This window comes from Zeus faber (assembly GCF_960531495.2).
Source record: "Zeus faber genome assembly, chromosome: 1".
NCBI lineage: Eukaryota > Metazoa > Chordata > Actinopteri > Zeiformes > Zeidae > Zeus > Zeus faber.
In genome coordinates this window covers 53,170,570-53,187,572 of record NC_137193.1, presented here as the reverse complement: position 1 = coordinate 53,187,572, position 17,003 = coordinate 53,170,570, and the positions used below count along the sequence as shown (strand labels likewise).

At 41.7% G+C, this 17,003-nt stretch overlaps 2 protein-coding genes across 4 annotated transcripts; both read left to right on the top strand.

Moving 5' to 3' along the window:
- The first annotated feature begins 411 nt into the window (after positions 1–411).
- On the top strand, positions 412–3,503 carry LOC307229795 (peroxisomal membrane protein 11C-like). Its single transcript, XM_079999873.1, has 5 exons — positions 412–570; positions 1,507–1,701; positions 2,255–2,433; positions 2,563–2,631; positions 2,905–3,503. The coding sequence occupies exons 1-5, from the start codon at positions 508–510 to the stop codon at positions 3,122–3,124; spliced, it is 726 nt and encodes a 241-aa protein (XP_079855999.1). The 5' UTR covers positions 412–507; the 3' UTR covers positions 3,125–3,503.
- Positions 3,504–4,428: 925 nt separating this feature from the next.
- On the top strand, positions 4,429–13,620 carry LOC307229620 (amyloid-beta A4 precursor protein-binding family A member 3). Of its 3 annotated transcripts, none has more exons than XM_079999640.1 (11): positions 4,429–4,552; positions 5,481–6,588; positions 6,923–6,953; positions 7,041–7,186; positions 7,364–7,450; positions 8,445–8,654; positions 9,036–9,215; positions 9,373–9,585; positions 12,050–12,169; positions 12,572–12,712; positions 12,833–13,620. In XM_079999640.1, exons 2-11 carry the CDS (start codon positions 5,494–5,496, stop codon positions 12,902–12,904), a joined length of 2,295 nt encoding a protein of 764 aa, XP_079855766.1. In that variant the 5' UTR covers positions 4,429–4,552; positions 5,481–5,493; the 3' UTR covers positions 12,905–13,620. The 3 variants fall into 3 exon arrangements, with proteins under 3 accessions (XP_079855766.1, XP_079855768.1, XP_079855767.1); XM_079999642.1 differs by having other exon boundaries at positions 4,456–4,552; positions 5,831–6,588; XM_079999641.1 differs by lacking the exon at positions 4,429–4,552 and having other exon boundaries at positions 5,348–6,588.
- Positions 13,621–17,003: the final 3,383 nt, after the last annotated feature.

Genomic DNA, 17,003 nt, shown 5'->3' with positions numbered 1-17,003 from the left:
ATTCAACAAAGCCCCTGTACTTACGACTGTAGTACTAACCAACGATACCTTATTGAATAGGAGAGGGATAAGAACCTTCCATTTCAGATAACAATTTTGAAGTATTACATCTAACTTTTGTAGCTGCAGACATGCACATACACACACTTGTCTAGACCCCGTATGACTATCGAACAATACTTTCGATAACGCTAACGAAGAGGTAGGTGTCTGTCTGCCTGTCTGCCTGCCTGCCTGTCTGCCTGTCTCGACGGCAAATGAAATCAAAGTCATCTATTTGTCGGTGATCGACTACTGCTGCCTGTGAGGAGTATACCAACCCTTGCGTTGTCCAAAGTCCAAGTAGAAGGAAGGCAGCTCATATTACGGCATGGAGATGGACTGTACGCCTTCAGAGTTTGAAAGGTGTTCCTGTCATACGATTTATTCATTTGCGTAAAAACAAACCAACAAACCAACAAACAAACAAACAAACAAACAAAAGTCGTCTGACTAGGCTAACTAGCCATGCAACCTGCTCTGCAGTCCCTGGTCCGTTTACTTGAATCTTACAGAGGGAGAGATAAAGTTGTGAGTATATTACTATTATTATTATTATTATTATTATTATTATTATTATTATTATTATTATTAGGGGTCAACCCCGTCCCTGAGTTTTGAAATTTAAAACTATTTGAAACAGAACAACGGCACAACCTCTGACCAAGCGTCTCGTTTGAACCGGTATGTCACAAACGTCACGTGGTTGAAGATTCATCCAAATCGATCCACATACGGAGCAGAAATGAGTGAAAAACCGACCAAAGTTGACCGATATCACAGACGTGGTCCAATGCATTCCATGACAAATATGTCCGACCCGGCTAAAAGTACACAACACAACAATGACACAAGCTACGGACAAGGCTGAGGTGTTGTCTAAATCGGTATGTCACAAGCATCTCTTTGATTAGGTTTAACCCAAATCGATCCACATACCGAGCGGATATTAGTGAAAAAAGGATCAACTTTGACCCCAGAAATTCAGGTGGTCGGGCTTGACTGACATGCCACTATTCGTAAACAAAATGAACTCTTGAGTCCCGCAGTCCGCTCCAAACGTCCCTGCATATAATCACAGAGTGCAGATTTGGGAACCTCGGAACCTCTGAAACCTGTGATACGTATCTAACATGAGAAAACTGGAGCTTGTGTACTGCTGCCTGCAGCTATATTTATTTATAATACTACTACTACTACTACTACTACTACTACTACTAATAATAATAATAATAATAATAATAATAATAATAATAATAATAATAATAATAATAATAATTATTATTATTATTAATCGTAATAACAACAACAATAATATTACATATTATAAAATATATATATATATATATTTATTTATTTATTATTATTCAAATGTTCTATCTTTGCTAGAATCTGGCCAAACAACACAAAAATGCAACAGTTTAATCCAGTGCATGCATTCTGTATTTCTCTTTTTTTGTTGTGTAGATCAGAACTATCTGCTATGGCTCCCAATTGGTCGGGGGCGTCCTGAGCCCGAGGACACCCGGGTCCCAGTCGTCCCAGCTGGGGAAGAGTCTGCTGCTGTTCTCGGCTCAGCTCAGCCACTGCAGGACGGTGCTGAGGCTCTTCGATGATCTCTCCATGCTGGCCCACTCTCGCAGCTACGGCCTGGGAGCTGGGGTGAGTGATCCGGTGGCACCAGCTAAATATAGTCATATGGAACAACATTTTTATTTTCATTCCATTAATTTTTATGCTTTTATGCTTCATCTTCCTTTCAATATCGCTATGTTAATTCACAATCATGTTCGAGCACACGCTACAGGACCAAGACTTAAGATTTAAGGTAATATCAAACCAATCTGATATTCTAGTCTGGGACTGATCGCAAGAGTTTGACCATCTGAAATCAAAACAATGTGACCAGTAACGTGAAATCCTTGTGACTCTCTGGGGGTGGTGTGGTTTAAGCAGCCACGCCCGTCTTGGGCACGCCTGTTGCTCATCAGAGCAGTCACTTGTGCACGCACACACGCATCTGGTCCCGGCTTGTTCCACCTTCCACTCTCTTCCACTCTCTACCATAAACTGGTGTGTTTGCAACACCTCTGCCTGTGTATCTGTGCATCGGAGGGCCCTGAAAACACCGCTCGGGTGCTGTGTGGCAGGCAGAACTGCCACAAAAAGCCTAGTTAAGGTCTTGTTCTAAAGGAACATTTTTACTCACAATAAGGAGGAGGACTCTGGCCTGCGCTGGATATCGGTGCTGAACAACATGGCTGACCAACTCTACTACCCCTGCGAGCACATTGCCTGGGCCGCCGATGCAGAGCTCATCAAAGCCAAATCTGACAAATGGTGGCTGTTCAGTACTGTGCTGTGGGGAACCTCTCTGTTGCTGGGAATACTCCGGTAAGATCAGTTCACAACAGAGGGAACCTCAACCTGTCTAGCTTCTCCCACGGCGTCCAGGATGGGGAAAATCTAACAAAAAAACAAGCCCCTGTAAGTTAAAACTGACAAAGACCTTTCCTCTTACAGGTCAGTCAGGCTTCTTATGCTGCTGAAGAAAAGGCTGAAGCGTTGCGACAGGGAGGGGGATAGAAACAGGTAACAGCACGTGATCTACACCCTTCCTCAGGAGGCGTCACTGGTTTCCTCTCTTGCCAGAAGTGAGCATTGAAACACGATGAGGGGGCCTAGCAATGTTCCCTCACCTGGAAAAATGTTCTGAACAAGCTCCCAGACAATACCAGACAGGTATATAATCACATAGCAGCTGGCTTCATCAATACTGCTGATGTCTGATGAGTAAGACAGATTTTTTTTGTCAGTACATTTCCCCCCAAAAAATACAACTGCATATTCTATTTCTTTGTACAGTGAGTCCCCCGCTTCGAGCCATTCTGAGCTCTATGGACAGATGAGACGAGAGCTCCTCAGCGTTATCAGCAGCATGGCCGACCTCAGTAATGCCATTCACTGGATGCCACCTGGTTTTCTGTGGGCAGGACGATTTCCAAATTGGCTGGTGGGGCTGATGGGCACCATCTCGTCATTGATTGGTTTGGTCCAGATTAGCCACAGCAACAATGACGAATAACGCATTAGATTGTGCCTAGCTGCTACCTCCCAGTAATGGTTGACATACACTTTTTGATAAGTATTGGTGGGTGGAACATATTTTGATTCCTCAGGAAAATCAAATGTTACTGCTCTATATGTTGTTTACAACCATATGCAATTATGACCCCCTCTCAGACAACAGGGAGTTTGATTTGATTAATTATTATACTTGGGCCCGAGGCCTATCATTTCAACAACCAATTGAATCATGAGAATTATGTGAAAAGGAATTATGTATACTTTGGAAAGGTTCCTTAGAACATAAGGCAAAGTAGGCAACATGCTGTTTGGATTGTATCATATTTGGCCTAATGAGATCAAAAAGAATAATTGATGTTTAAATACATTAGTTTAAATCATCAGCACTGTTAATAATGTATGATTATGCTGTAGGTAATTGTTGTGTTGAATATACTGAAGCATAATGTGTTATAATTCCTATACAGTGAATATATATATATATATATAGCTACTTTTTTTTTTTTTTTTTAGTGGAAACACTAAAGTCAATAATCCAATTTGTAGCATATCTGAAATTCATTTCTGTGTGAGAAATTAGTTAAAGCTGCAAGGATTCGTCTCTTCCCACTCAGGATGTGGGAAATGCTGAATATTTGTATGCAGGTCCTTAATGTCTTTTAAATGTGTTGAAATCACTCTTACATATATTTGGTGTTACAGACGTTAAATAGTATTACATTTGAATTGATGAGGTCTTCATTTGTAATGTAAAGATTTGATCAGGTTTTATTGATCCACATATAGTTTTTACTCAAAATTAGTCAAGTTCTTCAGGGTACATTCTTTCCGACGTTATAAGACCCTAAAGCGACCCTAGCTGGACCTTCATACTTACCTGCTCAATCCTTGTACTTCTCTACCTGAAGTTCTTATCAAGAAGAAGTCATTATTACCTGTCGTAAATAACAGTACAGGAAATATCGAACTCATAACCTGCCCCATTTTTTTCTTACTTCTGTACCAACTACAGTACATTACTTTATTGAATAAAAGAGAGATAAGTCTGAAATCCCGTTAAAATCTTGAATTATTAAGTCTACCTGCAATAGGCTAAAGGTAGGTGGTTTAAGTTAAATAAGTTAGTGTATTAAAATATTCAATGGAAAAAGTAACAACAACAAACGCTTACATCTCGTCAACTTGGAGATCTGTTTCTCGACGTTCGATTGAGCGTGACTGCCATTCCGCTTGACGCATGCGCGGATCAGTCTGTCGGCAGCGGCGAGTTTCGCGATGGAGATACCGTCGGCGCTCTGACACCGGAGTTATGTGCGATGTCGGCACAACACGTCGCGTCTGTTGCTGTTTTGACAAGGAAAACACAACTTCAAAACGCCGCGGTTTGTCTCTGCTGGATCCCAGGGGACTGGACGCGGCCCTGACGGTAATTTAGCCAAGTGTTTACTCTCACAAATGATCGGAGTAGCACAAAAAAAAAAAAGCCGCCGAACTCTGGCGAGCTAAGCGTCGTTATTCTGGGAGTTGACTTTGTTACGGCCCTCTTAAATCTATCCGATAATATGTCTGATAGAGCGCTAGATTATTAGAGAACTAGTTTGCCAAGTTAGGCCAAGAGTTTTAGACTGCTTAGCACTTAGTGTTCTGAGGAGAACGCCAATTAATGTCTTTTGTACATTGGACCTTATTCCAGTGATTGCTTTATGAAATAAAGCTGGTTTTGATTATTGGCTATACATTGCCTTATCTTAAAGTGATATATATGATAGTTGATATTATATAGAACATCATATAATATGGGAGGAATTATGTCACAGTTCACAAATATATCTGATTAAAAAAAGTTAAGAAAAAAAGGTGAATATACACAAACACAAATGTATCTCCACAAATAAATACACAAACACACAAATCCGTATTTAAATTGTTGAATGCAAAAAAAACCCAGCGCCAACAAATATATTTCTCCAGCCACAAAAAAATAATTTATTTATTGTGTTGTGCTTTTATTTATTGTGTTATATGTAATTGTGAATTGTGACAGTGCATTGCTCCCATAAAATATGACCTTTGAGCATAGGCTGCGCAACAACTGGACTAACAAGACAGAGGGTCTGAGTCCTGCTGTATATTCAAATGCAAGAGTTAGTTGGTAGGGACTTTCTGATATATATTTTAGTACAGTGCCACAGATGCGATTTGAAATGACAGGACAGCTTAAGGAGGGAGTGAATTAAACCCTCTTCCTATAGTGTCCATTGAATAAAACTACTTCAATCAGTTGTTTGAAAAAAAATACACGCGAAAGCCCACCCCATCACTTTAACCAAGCAATGCCCCTCTGCCTCTAATAGGCTTGTTTGAAAAATGGAGTCAGACAACTGCCCCGCTGATCAGCCAGTGCCTATAGCCTCGGGCGTCCAATGCACCACCACAATTACTAGTAGGAATAAAGTATGTGATGCCAAGAGTGAGACCACAGTGCACGGTTCTGTAGTTGAGGAGCTGGACTCTTTTAATTTGATTGAGCCCCCGCCACTAGACTGGAGGTCGGATTCTTCTAGTGAGCCTGGCTCAGTGGATGACCTAGATGAGGCTAGCTTCCCTACTGTTGTAGGCAACGCAGAGGAGGAAGAGGATGCAGGTCTGGCCGAATTGGTATCCCCTTTAGATGCGAGTGAGACTGCAATGCCCACTGTTACAGGGCTGGAAGAGAAAAGCGGGGAGGAGGTACTTGTGGAAGACATGAAGAAACAGGATATAATGGTTGACAAACCAGAAGTGCCAGAATGGCTCGCCAAAGAAGAGGAGGTATCACAGGAGGCAGAGGAGGTTGTCCAAGAAGGGGTTAGGGCAACGGCCAGACCAGGTGATGAAGATCACACCCACATCCAGGCAATGGCCAGACCAGGTGATGAAGATCACACCCACATCCAGGCAATGGACAGGCCAGGTGATGAAGATCACACCCATATCCACGCCCTTCTCAACCGGCTCCAGCAGATGGGAGAAGACCCTTTCCCGAACAACTCCTCCCCCCTCTGCCCCACTCTGTCTCAGCACTATGACCTCTCAGAACCCGGGGCCTCGGCGTCATCACTGCTGACAGACGTCGGCGCTCTGCACAACGCCTCAGTCACAGAAACCACCGGGCTTTTGTTCTCTGAAAGCCACCAGAGAGACCTTCGGGGCCTGCTGGAGTGCACAGAGACAGGATCTCCTGCCCATCATGCCAAGCCTCGGGCCTCCTACCGGGCTCCCAGAGGGGACGTCGATGCTGTGGTCTCAGTTTCGTACAACCAGGAGGAGGCCCAGAGGTTCTGGGATCACTATAGGAACGAATGGCACATTCAGCCGAGGGAGGACTCTTTTAACTCCCTGCCAGAAGACGAGCTCATCGAACCAGTGTGGGTGAAGCGGGGGGAGGAGCTGCCAGAAGAAACTGCTGCAGACAATGAAGAGGTAAATAGGTTTAGCATTATGTAATTTGTTACTGTACTGGTAGGCGTTGAGGCCATCTTCTAGTAACAGTTATTTGGATTTGAGGTGAGGGCTTCACAACTACTGTACATTTTGACAGGGGTTTGCTGTTTTTGTTTTTGAGCACGTGTATTTCTTTTCATCAATTAATTTCTTTACATTGAATTAAAAGTGCTTAACACAGGTCCAAACGGGCATTAACAATTTAATTCATCCTGTATTACCACTATCACCCTGGTATTATTTAATCCAATTGTTTATCTGCATCTTCTTTGTGCATTCTGTCATTCAATATTAATTAATGTTTTTTTTGTAGAGTGAGGATGACCACCCTTCTTATAAAAATGGTAAGAAAATAATGAATAGCAGTCTTGTTTTGCACATTCTAAACCTCTTTGGTCACTCCCATATAATTTGCTTGTTGTTGTTTTTAGTGCCTGGTCCTTGTGATCCCGAGGACCTGTTGGACGGAATAATATTTGGTGCCAAGTACCTTGGTTCCACCCAGATTAGGTCTGACAAGAACCCGTCCACAAACGCCCGCATGGCCCAGGCTCAGGAGGCTGTAGATCGAATAAAGGTCAGTTCACATCGGTCAACAAACCAAAATCCTTTGCACAATGGAAAGTTCTATGCAAAGTGCTATGGCATTATAATAGTATGATACCATAGTAGACAATAGCCATATAAGACCCAGTATGGGCGAAGCAAAGGTGTTATGCTGGTGTAAAAAATGCTCTGGTTGTATTTCTTTCAGGCTCCAGAGGGAGAGTCTCAGCCAATGACTGAGGTGGACCTCTTCATCTCCACCCAAAGGATCAAAGTACTCACTGCTGACACGCAGGTATGTTCCACTGGTCTCATGGTAAAAACCATTGGACATACCGTAGGGATCTCAGTGGGCCTTAAATGATGATTCTATGACAAAAATGTCACTTTCATCCAAAGAAGATCATCTGCATCTTTAACTGGAGGCACTATAATTGTGTACCATTTCTAGTATGTGTTTATATTTTTTTGTATCCTATTGAAGTGCCCTTGAGCAAGACACCTGATAACCTCACTCCGTTTGCATGGGACCAGTGGCAACCCAATATAAACATAAATGTTACATAAACTTGCCTTTCTAATTTAATCTTTAAGTTTTAATAACCTTTTCACTGACCTTATTGTGGGCCATGTTTTCTATTTCTGCATTCTAATATGTGCAAATCAGAACAAAGCACTGCTACAGGCGTTTTTTTGTGACTGGTGGCCAGATTAGATTAACTATAATACAACCTATTTTGAAATATTGTCTGTGCGCTCGTATTGTCAAGAGAGTCCAAGTGGGTCAGCCACTGCTCAGACTCCTCTGCAAGGTTGATGCTTAATGTTTTAGATTTCCACAGTAGTACCTGGAAGAGCAAGACTGATTCATGTGCTGGCAGTTCTGATCAAGATTATTAAAATAATTCATTTGTTACATTGTTTGGAAAACAAAAATCACAGAATCATCCTTTTTACACAAAATATTGACTGTTTTCAGCTATAGACATTCTTTTCAGTGAAACATAACTATTATTTATGGCAGATTAACTTCTAATATGAATATAGTCAGAAATATTGTTTATGCTTGGGGTTTTTTTTCTCACAACTTAATTCTGTTGGGAGAGTTGTGTTGGGCCAAGTAATGAAAACTAAATTTTAATCTTGGGTAGCTCCCACCTTGTTTAAAACGTATTATCCCTGCCATCTGAAATGTACTAATCCTTTTTTCTTGGTTATTTAAATATTGATTTTGAAAGGGTATTGTTAGGTCTTCTGTTGCTTAACATACATCGTCACCGTCTTCTCAGGAGGCCATGATGGACCACTCGCTCCAGATGATCTCCTACATTGCAGACATCGGCAGCATTGTGGTGCTCATGGCCCGCAGGAAGTCAACAAGTCGTAAAGGGCAGGATGGCGACCCGGCCACGTCTTCCTCCTCTTCCTCTTCCTCCTCCTCTTCTTCTGGAACGCAGAAGAAATACAGCATGATCTGCCATGTCTTCTCTTCCGCAGATGTAAGTGACTGCAGCATGGCCTCTGGATGTTTCTTTTAGAAACAAATGAGCTGTGCAACACTGTGGCCCTTTAGGAAATTCCAACTGCAGCTGGTTGCACCCATTTCTATCTGGGTATATTAACATCATCTTCTCTAAAAAAAACCATGAATAAGATATTTCAAAGGAAACACAGTGTGGTCTGCACTGGTGGCTAAAATAAAGTGAAAAGATCATTTTAACGTAAAAGCAAAGAGGACAACATTTTCATGAATAACCACTTTGGCTTTTGCCTTTGTAATCTGAAGATGTTTTGATTATGAGATTATAATGATAAAATTATAAGTACGATTATGCGATATTAATGGAAGTTTTATCCCTCCCTTCCTCCCCTCCTCCCAGGCCCAGACCATAGCCCAGGCCATAGGCCAGGCGTTTGGCGTGGCCTACCGGCAGTTCCTTCAGACCAATGGGATGAAACCCAGCCAACTGAAGCCTGGCGAGTACAGCGACTACCTGGGAACACAGGAGCTATACAATGGGGACCTGGCCCACTTCTCCGACTCTCAGAACCTCAGAGACGTAAGAGGTTTCCATATGCCAAAGTGTTCCATGTCTTCATTCAAAATTCTATCTAGGAGGATGTCTGATCTTGAGACATCCTACTCTTTTTGAAACTGCCTGATTATTAATATTAATCCAGACTTGAATCATTCTGTGCTGTGTGTCTGTGGCCCAGGTGATAATTGCCAAGGCTTCGGGAGAGATCCTGGGCCTGGCTGTGGTGGAGTCGGGTTGGGGCTCCATCCTGCCCACCGTGGTGGTGGCCAACCTGCTCCACGGCGGACCTGCAGAGCGCAGCGGGGAGCTCAGCATCGGGGACCGCATCATGTCGGTCAACGGCACCAGCCTAGTGGGCCTTACCATAACCACTTGCCAGGGCATCATCAGGGTAAGACAGTATTCCGCAATTCATTTAACCCGAGTGAGTGACGAGAATAATTAAGGAGACAAAGGGATCACAGGTTTTGAATAATTATTACTAGGGTTGCTGCAGTTTTTGGTGTTACCCCTGTTACACGATGTTCGGGCATACACCAATTATGTTACTTGCCCACCCCATCGTCGTTTTTCTTTTTTCCTTTTTCTTTTTTTTTGTTATAGAAATAAAACATATAAATAAAAACGTTTAGTTAATTTTCACATATCAGCGCCGGCGTTCATCAAATGAAAACAAATTCTACTTTGTAAAATACTGAGCGTGTTATCAATACTTAGTCGGATGCTACAAAAGTGAAAGTGAGTGACTGCTTTGTGCGCGCACTGCAGAGTCGCAGCGCAGTCTGCTTATCACGGGAGGAGAGTAGAGAGAGGCTATAGGATGCCTTAGATCAGATACATATTAGATATATAGAGAAGAGAGAAGAAGAATCTTTCATTATATATAGATCGGGACCTGTCTCCCTCCATCCCAAATTAGTGGCCATGCATAACAAGGACACTCCACGCACTTCCGCTGCAAAAAGTCCGGTGTTACCGGTGACAGCGGCGTTGTCATGACTTTACTAACCGCTGTGAAAAATTCCTCACGTGGCATCCCAAGTTATTACCAATTTATCAGTCTAAAGCAAATTGTCTTGTTGTTGTGAACTGAAGGAAGATGTTCAACCCGTCTACCTGCACACTGTGACACTATGACATCAAAACAGACAGATGTGAATGTCCTTGCTGTGTATACACAATACTGATTTTAACGTTGAAGCAAGAGTTCAACAGTTGTGTAATATCCTAATAATACACTAGATGGCGGCGTTCCTCTGCTCTGAGTTCCTGCAGCAGATGGTGTATAGTATGGTTGGGCCGGTGTATACATTTTCAAACTGGTTTATTATGAAGCCAAACACCTGACCAGACTGGTATACCTATGTGGCGGAAGAAGCGCCACTCCACTTGGTTGTGGACCAAGGGGCGTGGCTGCAGACGGCAGCATTGCTTCCTTCCCGTGGCTGTGCACAGCTGTCAGGAATTGGCTGAATTAGCACCCAAGCGTCGATGATTGGTCTGATTTGGGGCAGGACGCTATCTTAATGTTTTTCTGTCTGTGAGGAATCGGCGTATGGGACTTGGCAGCCGTCCATGAGCCAGCTGCAGAGGAGCCGGAAGGCGCTGCCCAACGTCCGCACTTATTCCGTCCAAGTTTCTTCTAAACTCGACAAAAACAAAAGAAATATCTGGGGGAAACAACTGAAATAATTGAATAAATATAAATTAAACCTGGAAATTTAAAATAACTCCAATGTCTGCTGTGTTTTTGTCTATCTTTTTAAAAACAATACCAGGACAGATCCGGTAGTGACGGGGCCTGTCGCTGTAAGACATTGCATTGTGGGTAAAGTAGGAGCCCTGTCTGCACATGGCTGGAGGGGGATCATGACGGAGCGATTTCTATGAGAATCGATACACTTGTTACTCTATCCTAAAAATTAGGAGGTAGCTGTCTGTCTACTACCTGTCCTGCCTCATGGTCTCTCTGTGGAAGGAAATCACTCATTGTTGTGAGTTCCCAACACAGTTCCATTCAAACTGACTGAACACTGCATGTCCCTCAGAGACATTTCATCAACTTTTAAAACTTTTGGGACTAAAATAAAACTGACAAGATTCAGACCCGTCGCTGCAAGCGAACTCCATGTGGCGACACAAACACAGAATATCTTTTTGACTGACTTGCGGGTGAGTAAGTAAATTCCACCATACCGGTATCGACGAATGTCTGTGACTCACAGACATTCGTCCATTCTAAAAAGTATATTTTAATTTTGTCTGGACAGTTAATGATTAGTTAACGAGGGTCGGCTATCTGCCAGGAAAAAAAAATCTGAATAAGCATCCCTAAAACCAACATTATGTAAGTCACGTTGTCATATTGCTTCTTACAATGCAATATAAGTTGGATTTAGCGCCATGACTTCGCTGGCACAGGTTGCTGATGTAGGTTACTTTTTAATTTGCCAGAAGGTCTCATAATGACAAATACAGATTGAGTCGGTTCGCATAAAATCCTAGCGGTTTAGGCTCGTACTCGTCTACAGAGCACATGGATATTAAAGATAGTCCTGAGAGTTTATACAAAGAAGGAAGAAAACAGTTCCCTATTGCTGATCTTGAATTTATAGTAACAGCTGGCATGGGGTTTTGTAGACCCAGCGAGTTCTCCACAACTGAATGAAGCTTTCTTCGGGTGGTTCTCACTGAACCATCCTGTTTCTGAAGCAAACGTTCTCTAGCTACTTGTTTGAATTAGCAAGAAGCTGGAGACAGCTTCAAAAGTAATTTCAGGCTCATGATATTTTTAAGGGACATGATTGAATGATTTGATAATTAATTACTGTCCTCATCATTTGTTTCCATCACAGGACTTAAAGGGACAAAACATCGTGAAGCTCAGCATCGTCCACTGCCCTCCTGTCACTATGGCAATTATCAAGAGACCAGATCCCAAATATCAACTGGGCTTCAGTGTAGAGGATGGAATTGTATGTATTTATAATAAATCTTAACTGATTTTCACTAATTAATACTAATTTGTGGTATATATATATATATATATATATATATATATATATATGTATATATATATGTATTTGTATTATTTATTTATTTATTTTTACTTTATTCCTTGTTTCTGGAAAATTTAACTTAAATATTCTCCTAAACAGTTCTCTTTAAGGTACATAATCACAGACTATTTACTCTGAGCAGAAAACACCGTGTGTGTGTGTGTGTGTGTGTGTGTGTGTGTGTGTGTGTGTGTGTGTGTGTGTGTGTGTGTGTGTGTGTGTGTGTTGTAAGGACCACTCTTTAAACACTGTCCATCATCTCACATAAGTTAGGTTTAGGGTTACTTATTTCTCTTGCTGTTTTCTCTCCTCAAACAGATCTGCAGCCTGATGCGGGGAGGAATAGCAGAGAGGGGAGGCATCCGTGTCGGGCACCGCATCATTGAGATCAACGGGCAGAGCGTGGTGGCCACGCCCCACGACAAGATCATTCACATCCTGACCAATGCCGTAGGAGAGGTCAGATGGCATCATCTGTCAGATTGAATGCTCCCTGTTGCATACAAACCGTTAAAAAATGTTTTTTAACAGTATGCTTATCTGTTTCCACTATCAAACTATTTTTCTTTGTTTGGACAGATCCACTTAAAGACGATGCCAGCCTCTACATATCGCCTTCTAACAGGACAAGAACAGCCGCTGTTTCTCTGAGCACCAGCCAGAGCACTCTTCCTAGTGTTATACAGAATTAGTTGTATAATATATATTGCATCTACACAATCTTCATCAACCTCAAACAGATTTTGCTATTCATTTTGTGTGTATTTGCCATGCCATTAAACATAATGAGGTTGTTTTTTTAGCCATATATTTTTTAAGTTGTACAGTAAGTTGGAATGTTGTGATAACAGATTTTAAATGAGAGGGCTAAAGATAGTAGTCAATTAATATTTATCAAGATATTTAACAAACAAAACTGAGAATATGCAATAAAGTCAAGGTGCGGTGTTTACACCGCACTAACTCTTTCACTCATTAACTCATTTGAGCTGAATCTTTACGTCTTCCAATATGCATTTGTTGCCATTGTGCCTGAGCAGAGATCCTTAGAGAGGATACCTTATTTTGATAAGCACACAAGGTCCTCATAGTTCATTATCCTGTGCTGCCATAGGCGAAATAATTTAGTTACAAGTGCACATCAATACAAGTGTCTTTCTTGTTGCTAAATGCTGGTATTGCATAGTATCTCTGAAGAAGGTTTTTATTACCGCGCTATTGATTTTATATCTGTATGCATTGGCTCCCTGTCTGTGCCTGAAAAAGGGTGTTATTATGCAGAACTAAAGTTAGCTGTTTAATTTGATAAAACGTTATATTTTTAAGAACTGCAATTTGGGATGTTTATTAAAGTGATTGTAAAGTGATTGACTTGATTTTTTCTTAATTCATAACAGGACTTGTTACACATTTTTACATCTTCAATGCTGATATACACTAATCACAAAAAGCGGCTTTCGGGTGAAATTTCAGGATGCACTATATACTATATATAAAATGCACTATAACCTTTACGGGTGAACTTAATTTGACCTTCTCTAAACTTTTGAATGCACATGTCCAACTGTTCAATGTTTCAGTACTTTTTGCACAACTTGCTGTTCTCTAACAAGGAGCTGAACGGCAAAATTCACAACAGGTGTTTGATCCATGAATAGACCAATAGATTTCCTGGTTCAATTAGAATTGGTATTTAAACACTCCTCTTCATCATGCTGTTCACATTTTGACATCATGAGACCAAGACGACACCTAACAACTGATCAACAGTACCTCGCCATTGTGAGGCTTCAAACAGGATGTTTAAGAGGGAAGTGGCCACTGAGCTTAGTGTCACAGAGTGTCATCAGCAGGTTGCAACAGAGATACAGAAAGGCATAGAAGTGGACGTCCTTTGGCCACATCCCACACTGATGAGCGCTTCATGTGATCAGTGCCCTGCGGAACCGGATGGTGAATGCCAGTCAACTCCAGGCACATTTAAGGGAGGTGAGAGGCACCCAAGTGTCATGTCAGACCATTCCAAACTGTTTACATCAGCGTGGTCTGCGTGCTAGACGACCTGCAAGGGTACCTGACCACACCACCAGGCACAGCCATCATCGTCTTGCATGGGCCAGGGAGCATTTACGCTGGACGAGGGACCAGTGGCCTCAGTGCTGTTCTCTGATGAAAGTCCATTCACATTGAGCAGAAATGATGGCCGCCAACGATGTTGGAGACATCAAGGAGGGCACTATGCATCAGCCACTGTTGTCACCAGACGAGCCTTTGGTGGTGGTGTTACAGTGTGGGCAGGTGTCTAGTCAATACAGAACTGCCCTACACTTTGTGAATGGTACAGTGACAAGCCCATACTACCTGAATAACATCATTAATACAGTCATTGTGCCCCTGCATGAACAACACAAGCCTCATTTCATCTTCATGGACGACAATGCTCCAGCTCATCGAGGTCGCATCATTAGGGAACGGCTGCTGGAGACTGGGGCACCTCAAATGGAGTGGCCTGCACTTTCTCCAGACCTGAATCCCATAGAAAACCTATGGGATCAGCTGTGTCGCCGTGTAGAGGCTCGTAACTCTGTACCCCAGAACCTCAATGACCTGAGGGCCGCCCTTCAAGAAGAGTGGGGGGCCAGGCCTCAGCAGACAATAAGTCGACTTGTGAACAGCATGAGACGTCGTTGTCAAGCTGTTATTGATGCTCAAGGGCACATGACAAGTTATTGAGACAGTGACATTTTTGGTTGTAGTATACCCACCACTGTTGTTGGCTTTTGTTTCAATAAATTGTTTGAGATGAGGAAATCACCATTGCATGCTTCTACTTAAATGTCCTACTTTCATGATTAATATCACTGTAGCGTGAACTTTTTACATTTTCCATAAATTTCACCCGAAAGCCAAATATCCCTAACTTTTTGTGAGAAGTGTATGTCAAGCAATGGGTGAAGGAGTGGGATCAGATATGTGCTGTTATATATTCTTTCTTTCACAATAGATTTGCTTTCTTATTCTCCATATGGATAGCTTACAATCAATTTAGGGAACATTAAGTCTTAAATTATTTGTCCATATATAAAAATAATGACACATAATTAAAATTCAATCAAACTACATATAGTTGATAAATAATACTGCATGAAAATGACTCAGTGTATGCAAATAAATAGAAATCTAATTAAATCATACATTCTCCAAGACGTATATTGTGCAAGCGCCGTCCACCCACACGCACTACTGTACCGATACACAGACACAGCCAATCAGACGAGGCGCCGGCTCCGGTGGCCCCGCCTTAAATCTCATTTCAACAAATCAGGGCTCACTTTACGTCCAGTGGGCGGGGCAGTGTGGATTACCTTCCCAAGCACTTGACGTAATGACAGGCTGCACACCGTGCACCCGCACCCGGGACATGGAAACCAAGTAAAGAGGACATTTCCACAACTACTCCGAGGTATTTTTTATTCATTCGAATGATTTACAAGGGGACGGAGTTAGGTACCTTTTCGTTTTCATTCATTCCCACGTGAAATAGCATCACTAAACAAACTGATCGCGTTTAGCTAACTGACTCTTTCGTTCATGGACCACAGTAATAGCTGCATACATCACCTGTTTATATATATATATATTTCTTTTTACCAAGTGTCTTTAATATTGTTATTCTAGCAGAGTTAATGTGTCGTGGATTGGGGTTTGTTCTGCGTTTTATATATATTATAGTTTTTAAGGTTTTACAACAAGGTTTTTATGATGTAACATTTCAGTAAACAGATTAGATGAGTGTATAGTATTTACACAATCCGATAGGTAGGAAGGTAGGAAGGTAGGTAGGTAGGAAGGTAGGAAGGTAGGTAGATAGGAAGGTAGGTAGGTAGGTAGGTAGGTAGGTAGGTGGATACATAGATAAATTGGCAACATACAATCAACCTAAAAATAACAATGAACAATATACCTCCGTCAACGATTCACGTTGTAAAAAATAGTAAGCTGCAAGTGCGAGTTTGTATACATATATAAAATAAAAGCGGTACATATACTGTATGTACCAGGGTGGAAAACAAAATGATTGTAACAATATAATATATACATTATGAATACCCTTGCCGCATTGTAAATACAAACACTATCCATTCCCATGATATTCTACTGCACTGTTGTACACGTCACATAAAGAGGTTATACCCAAAAGAAATGCACGGAGCAAAAGTTGAGGTCTGGAAGTCACAATGAGGTAAACCAATTAACATAATGAGGATTTAAGGATCAAGGAGACACTGCTCAACCCTGAGCTGAGCGTGATTTTGCTTGCACATTGACCTTGCACATTACTAAACAGTAAACACCCTTTGATTGATTGTTGGTTTTTTTTAGCCCACCAAATAAGAGAGAAGTCCTCAATAGCCTGTTGTTCTCGATGCAGCATCTTTCCATGAGGGGACAGTCGACTATGAAATTAAATAAACTGGTTGCTGTTGTGCATTTATCTTCCCTCAACTTGTGTGTCTAGACTTCTTCTGTAGTACTTGGTCCACTAACACCTCTGCAGGTGAAAGAGTCACGCCCTGGTCTGTACCTTGCTGTAGCTATGTCTGTAACTAACACACCGTAATTACTACTTACCACCAAAACTATGCCTTATCTTTCTTCTTTCAAGGGTAGAGAAAATAAAAGTTACATCAAACCCATCTCTGTTTAAAAGGTCTCAAAACAGGATAGAATGGCTACCAAAACAAAGATG

Coding starts and splice junctions, on each gene's coding strand:
- LOC307229795 (XM_079999873.1), top strand. CDS start 508: ATGCAACCTGCTCTGCAGTCCCTGGTCCGTTTACTTGAATCTTACAGA. Junction 1,702..2,254: donor GCTACGGCCTGGGAGCTGGG/GTGAGTGATCCG, acceptor ACTCACAATAAG/GAGGAGGACTCTGGCCTGCG. Junction 2,632..2,904: donor AGGGAGGGGGATAGAAACAG/GTAACAGCACGT, acceptor TTCTTTGTACAG/TGAGTCCCCCGCTTCGAGCC.
- LOC307229620 (XM_079999640.1), top strand. CDS start 5,494: ATGGAGTCAGACAACTGCCCCGCTGATCAGCCAGTGCCTATAGCCTCG. Junction 8,655..9,035: donor ATGTCTTCTCTTCCGCAGAT/GTAAGTGACTGC, acceptor CCCTCCTCCCAG/GCCCAGACCATAGCCCAGGC. Junction 12,713..12,832: donor TGACCAATGCCGTAGGAGAG/GTCAGATGGCAT, acceptor TTGTTTGGACAG/ATCCACTTAAAGACGATGCC.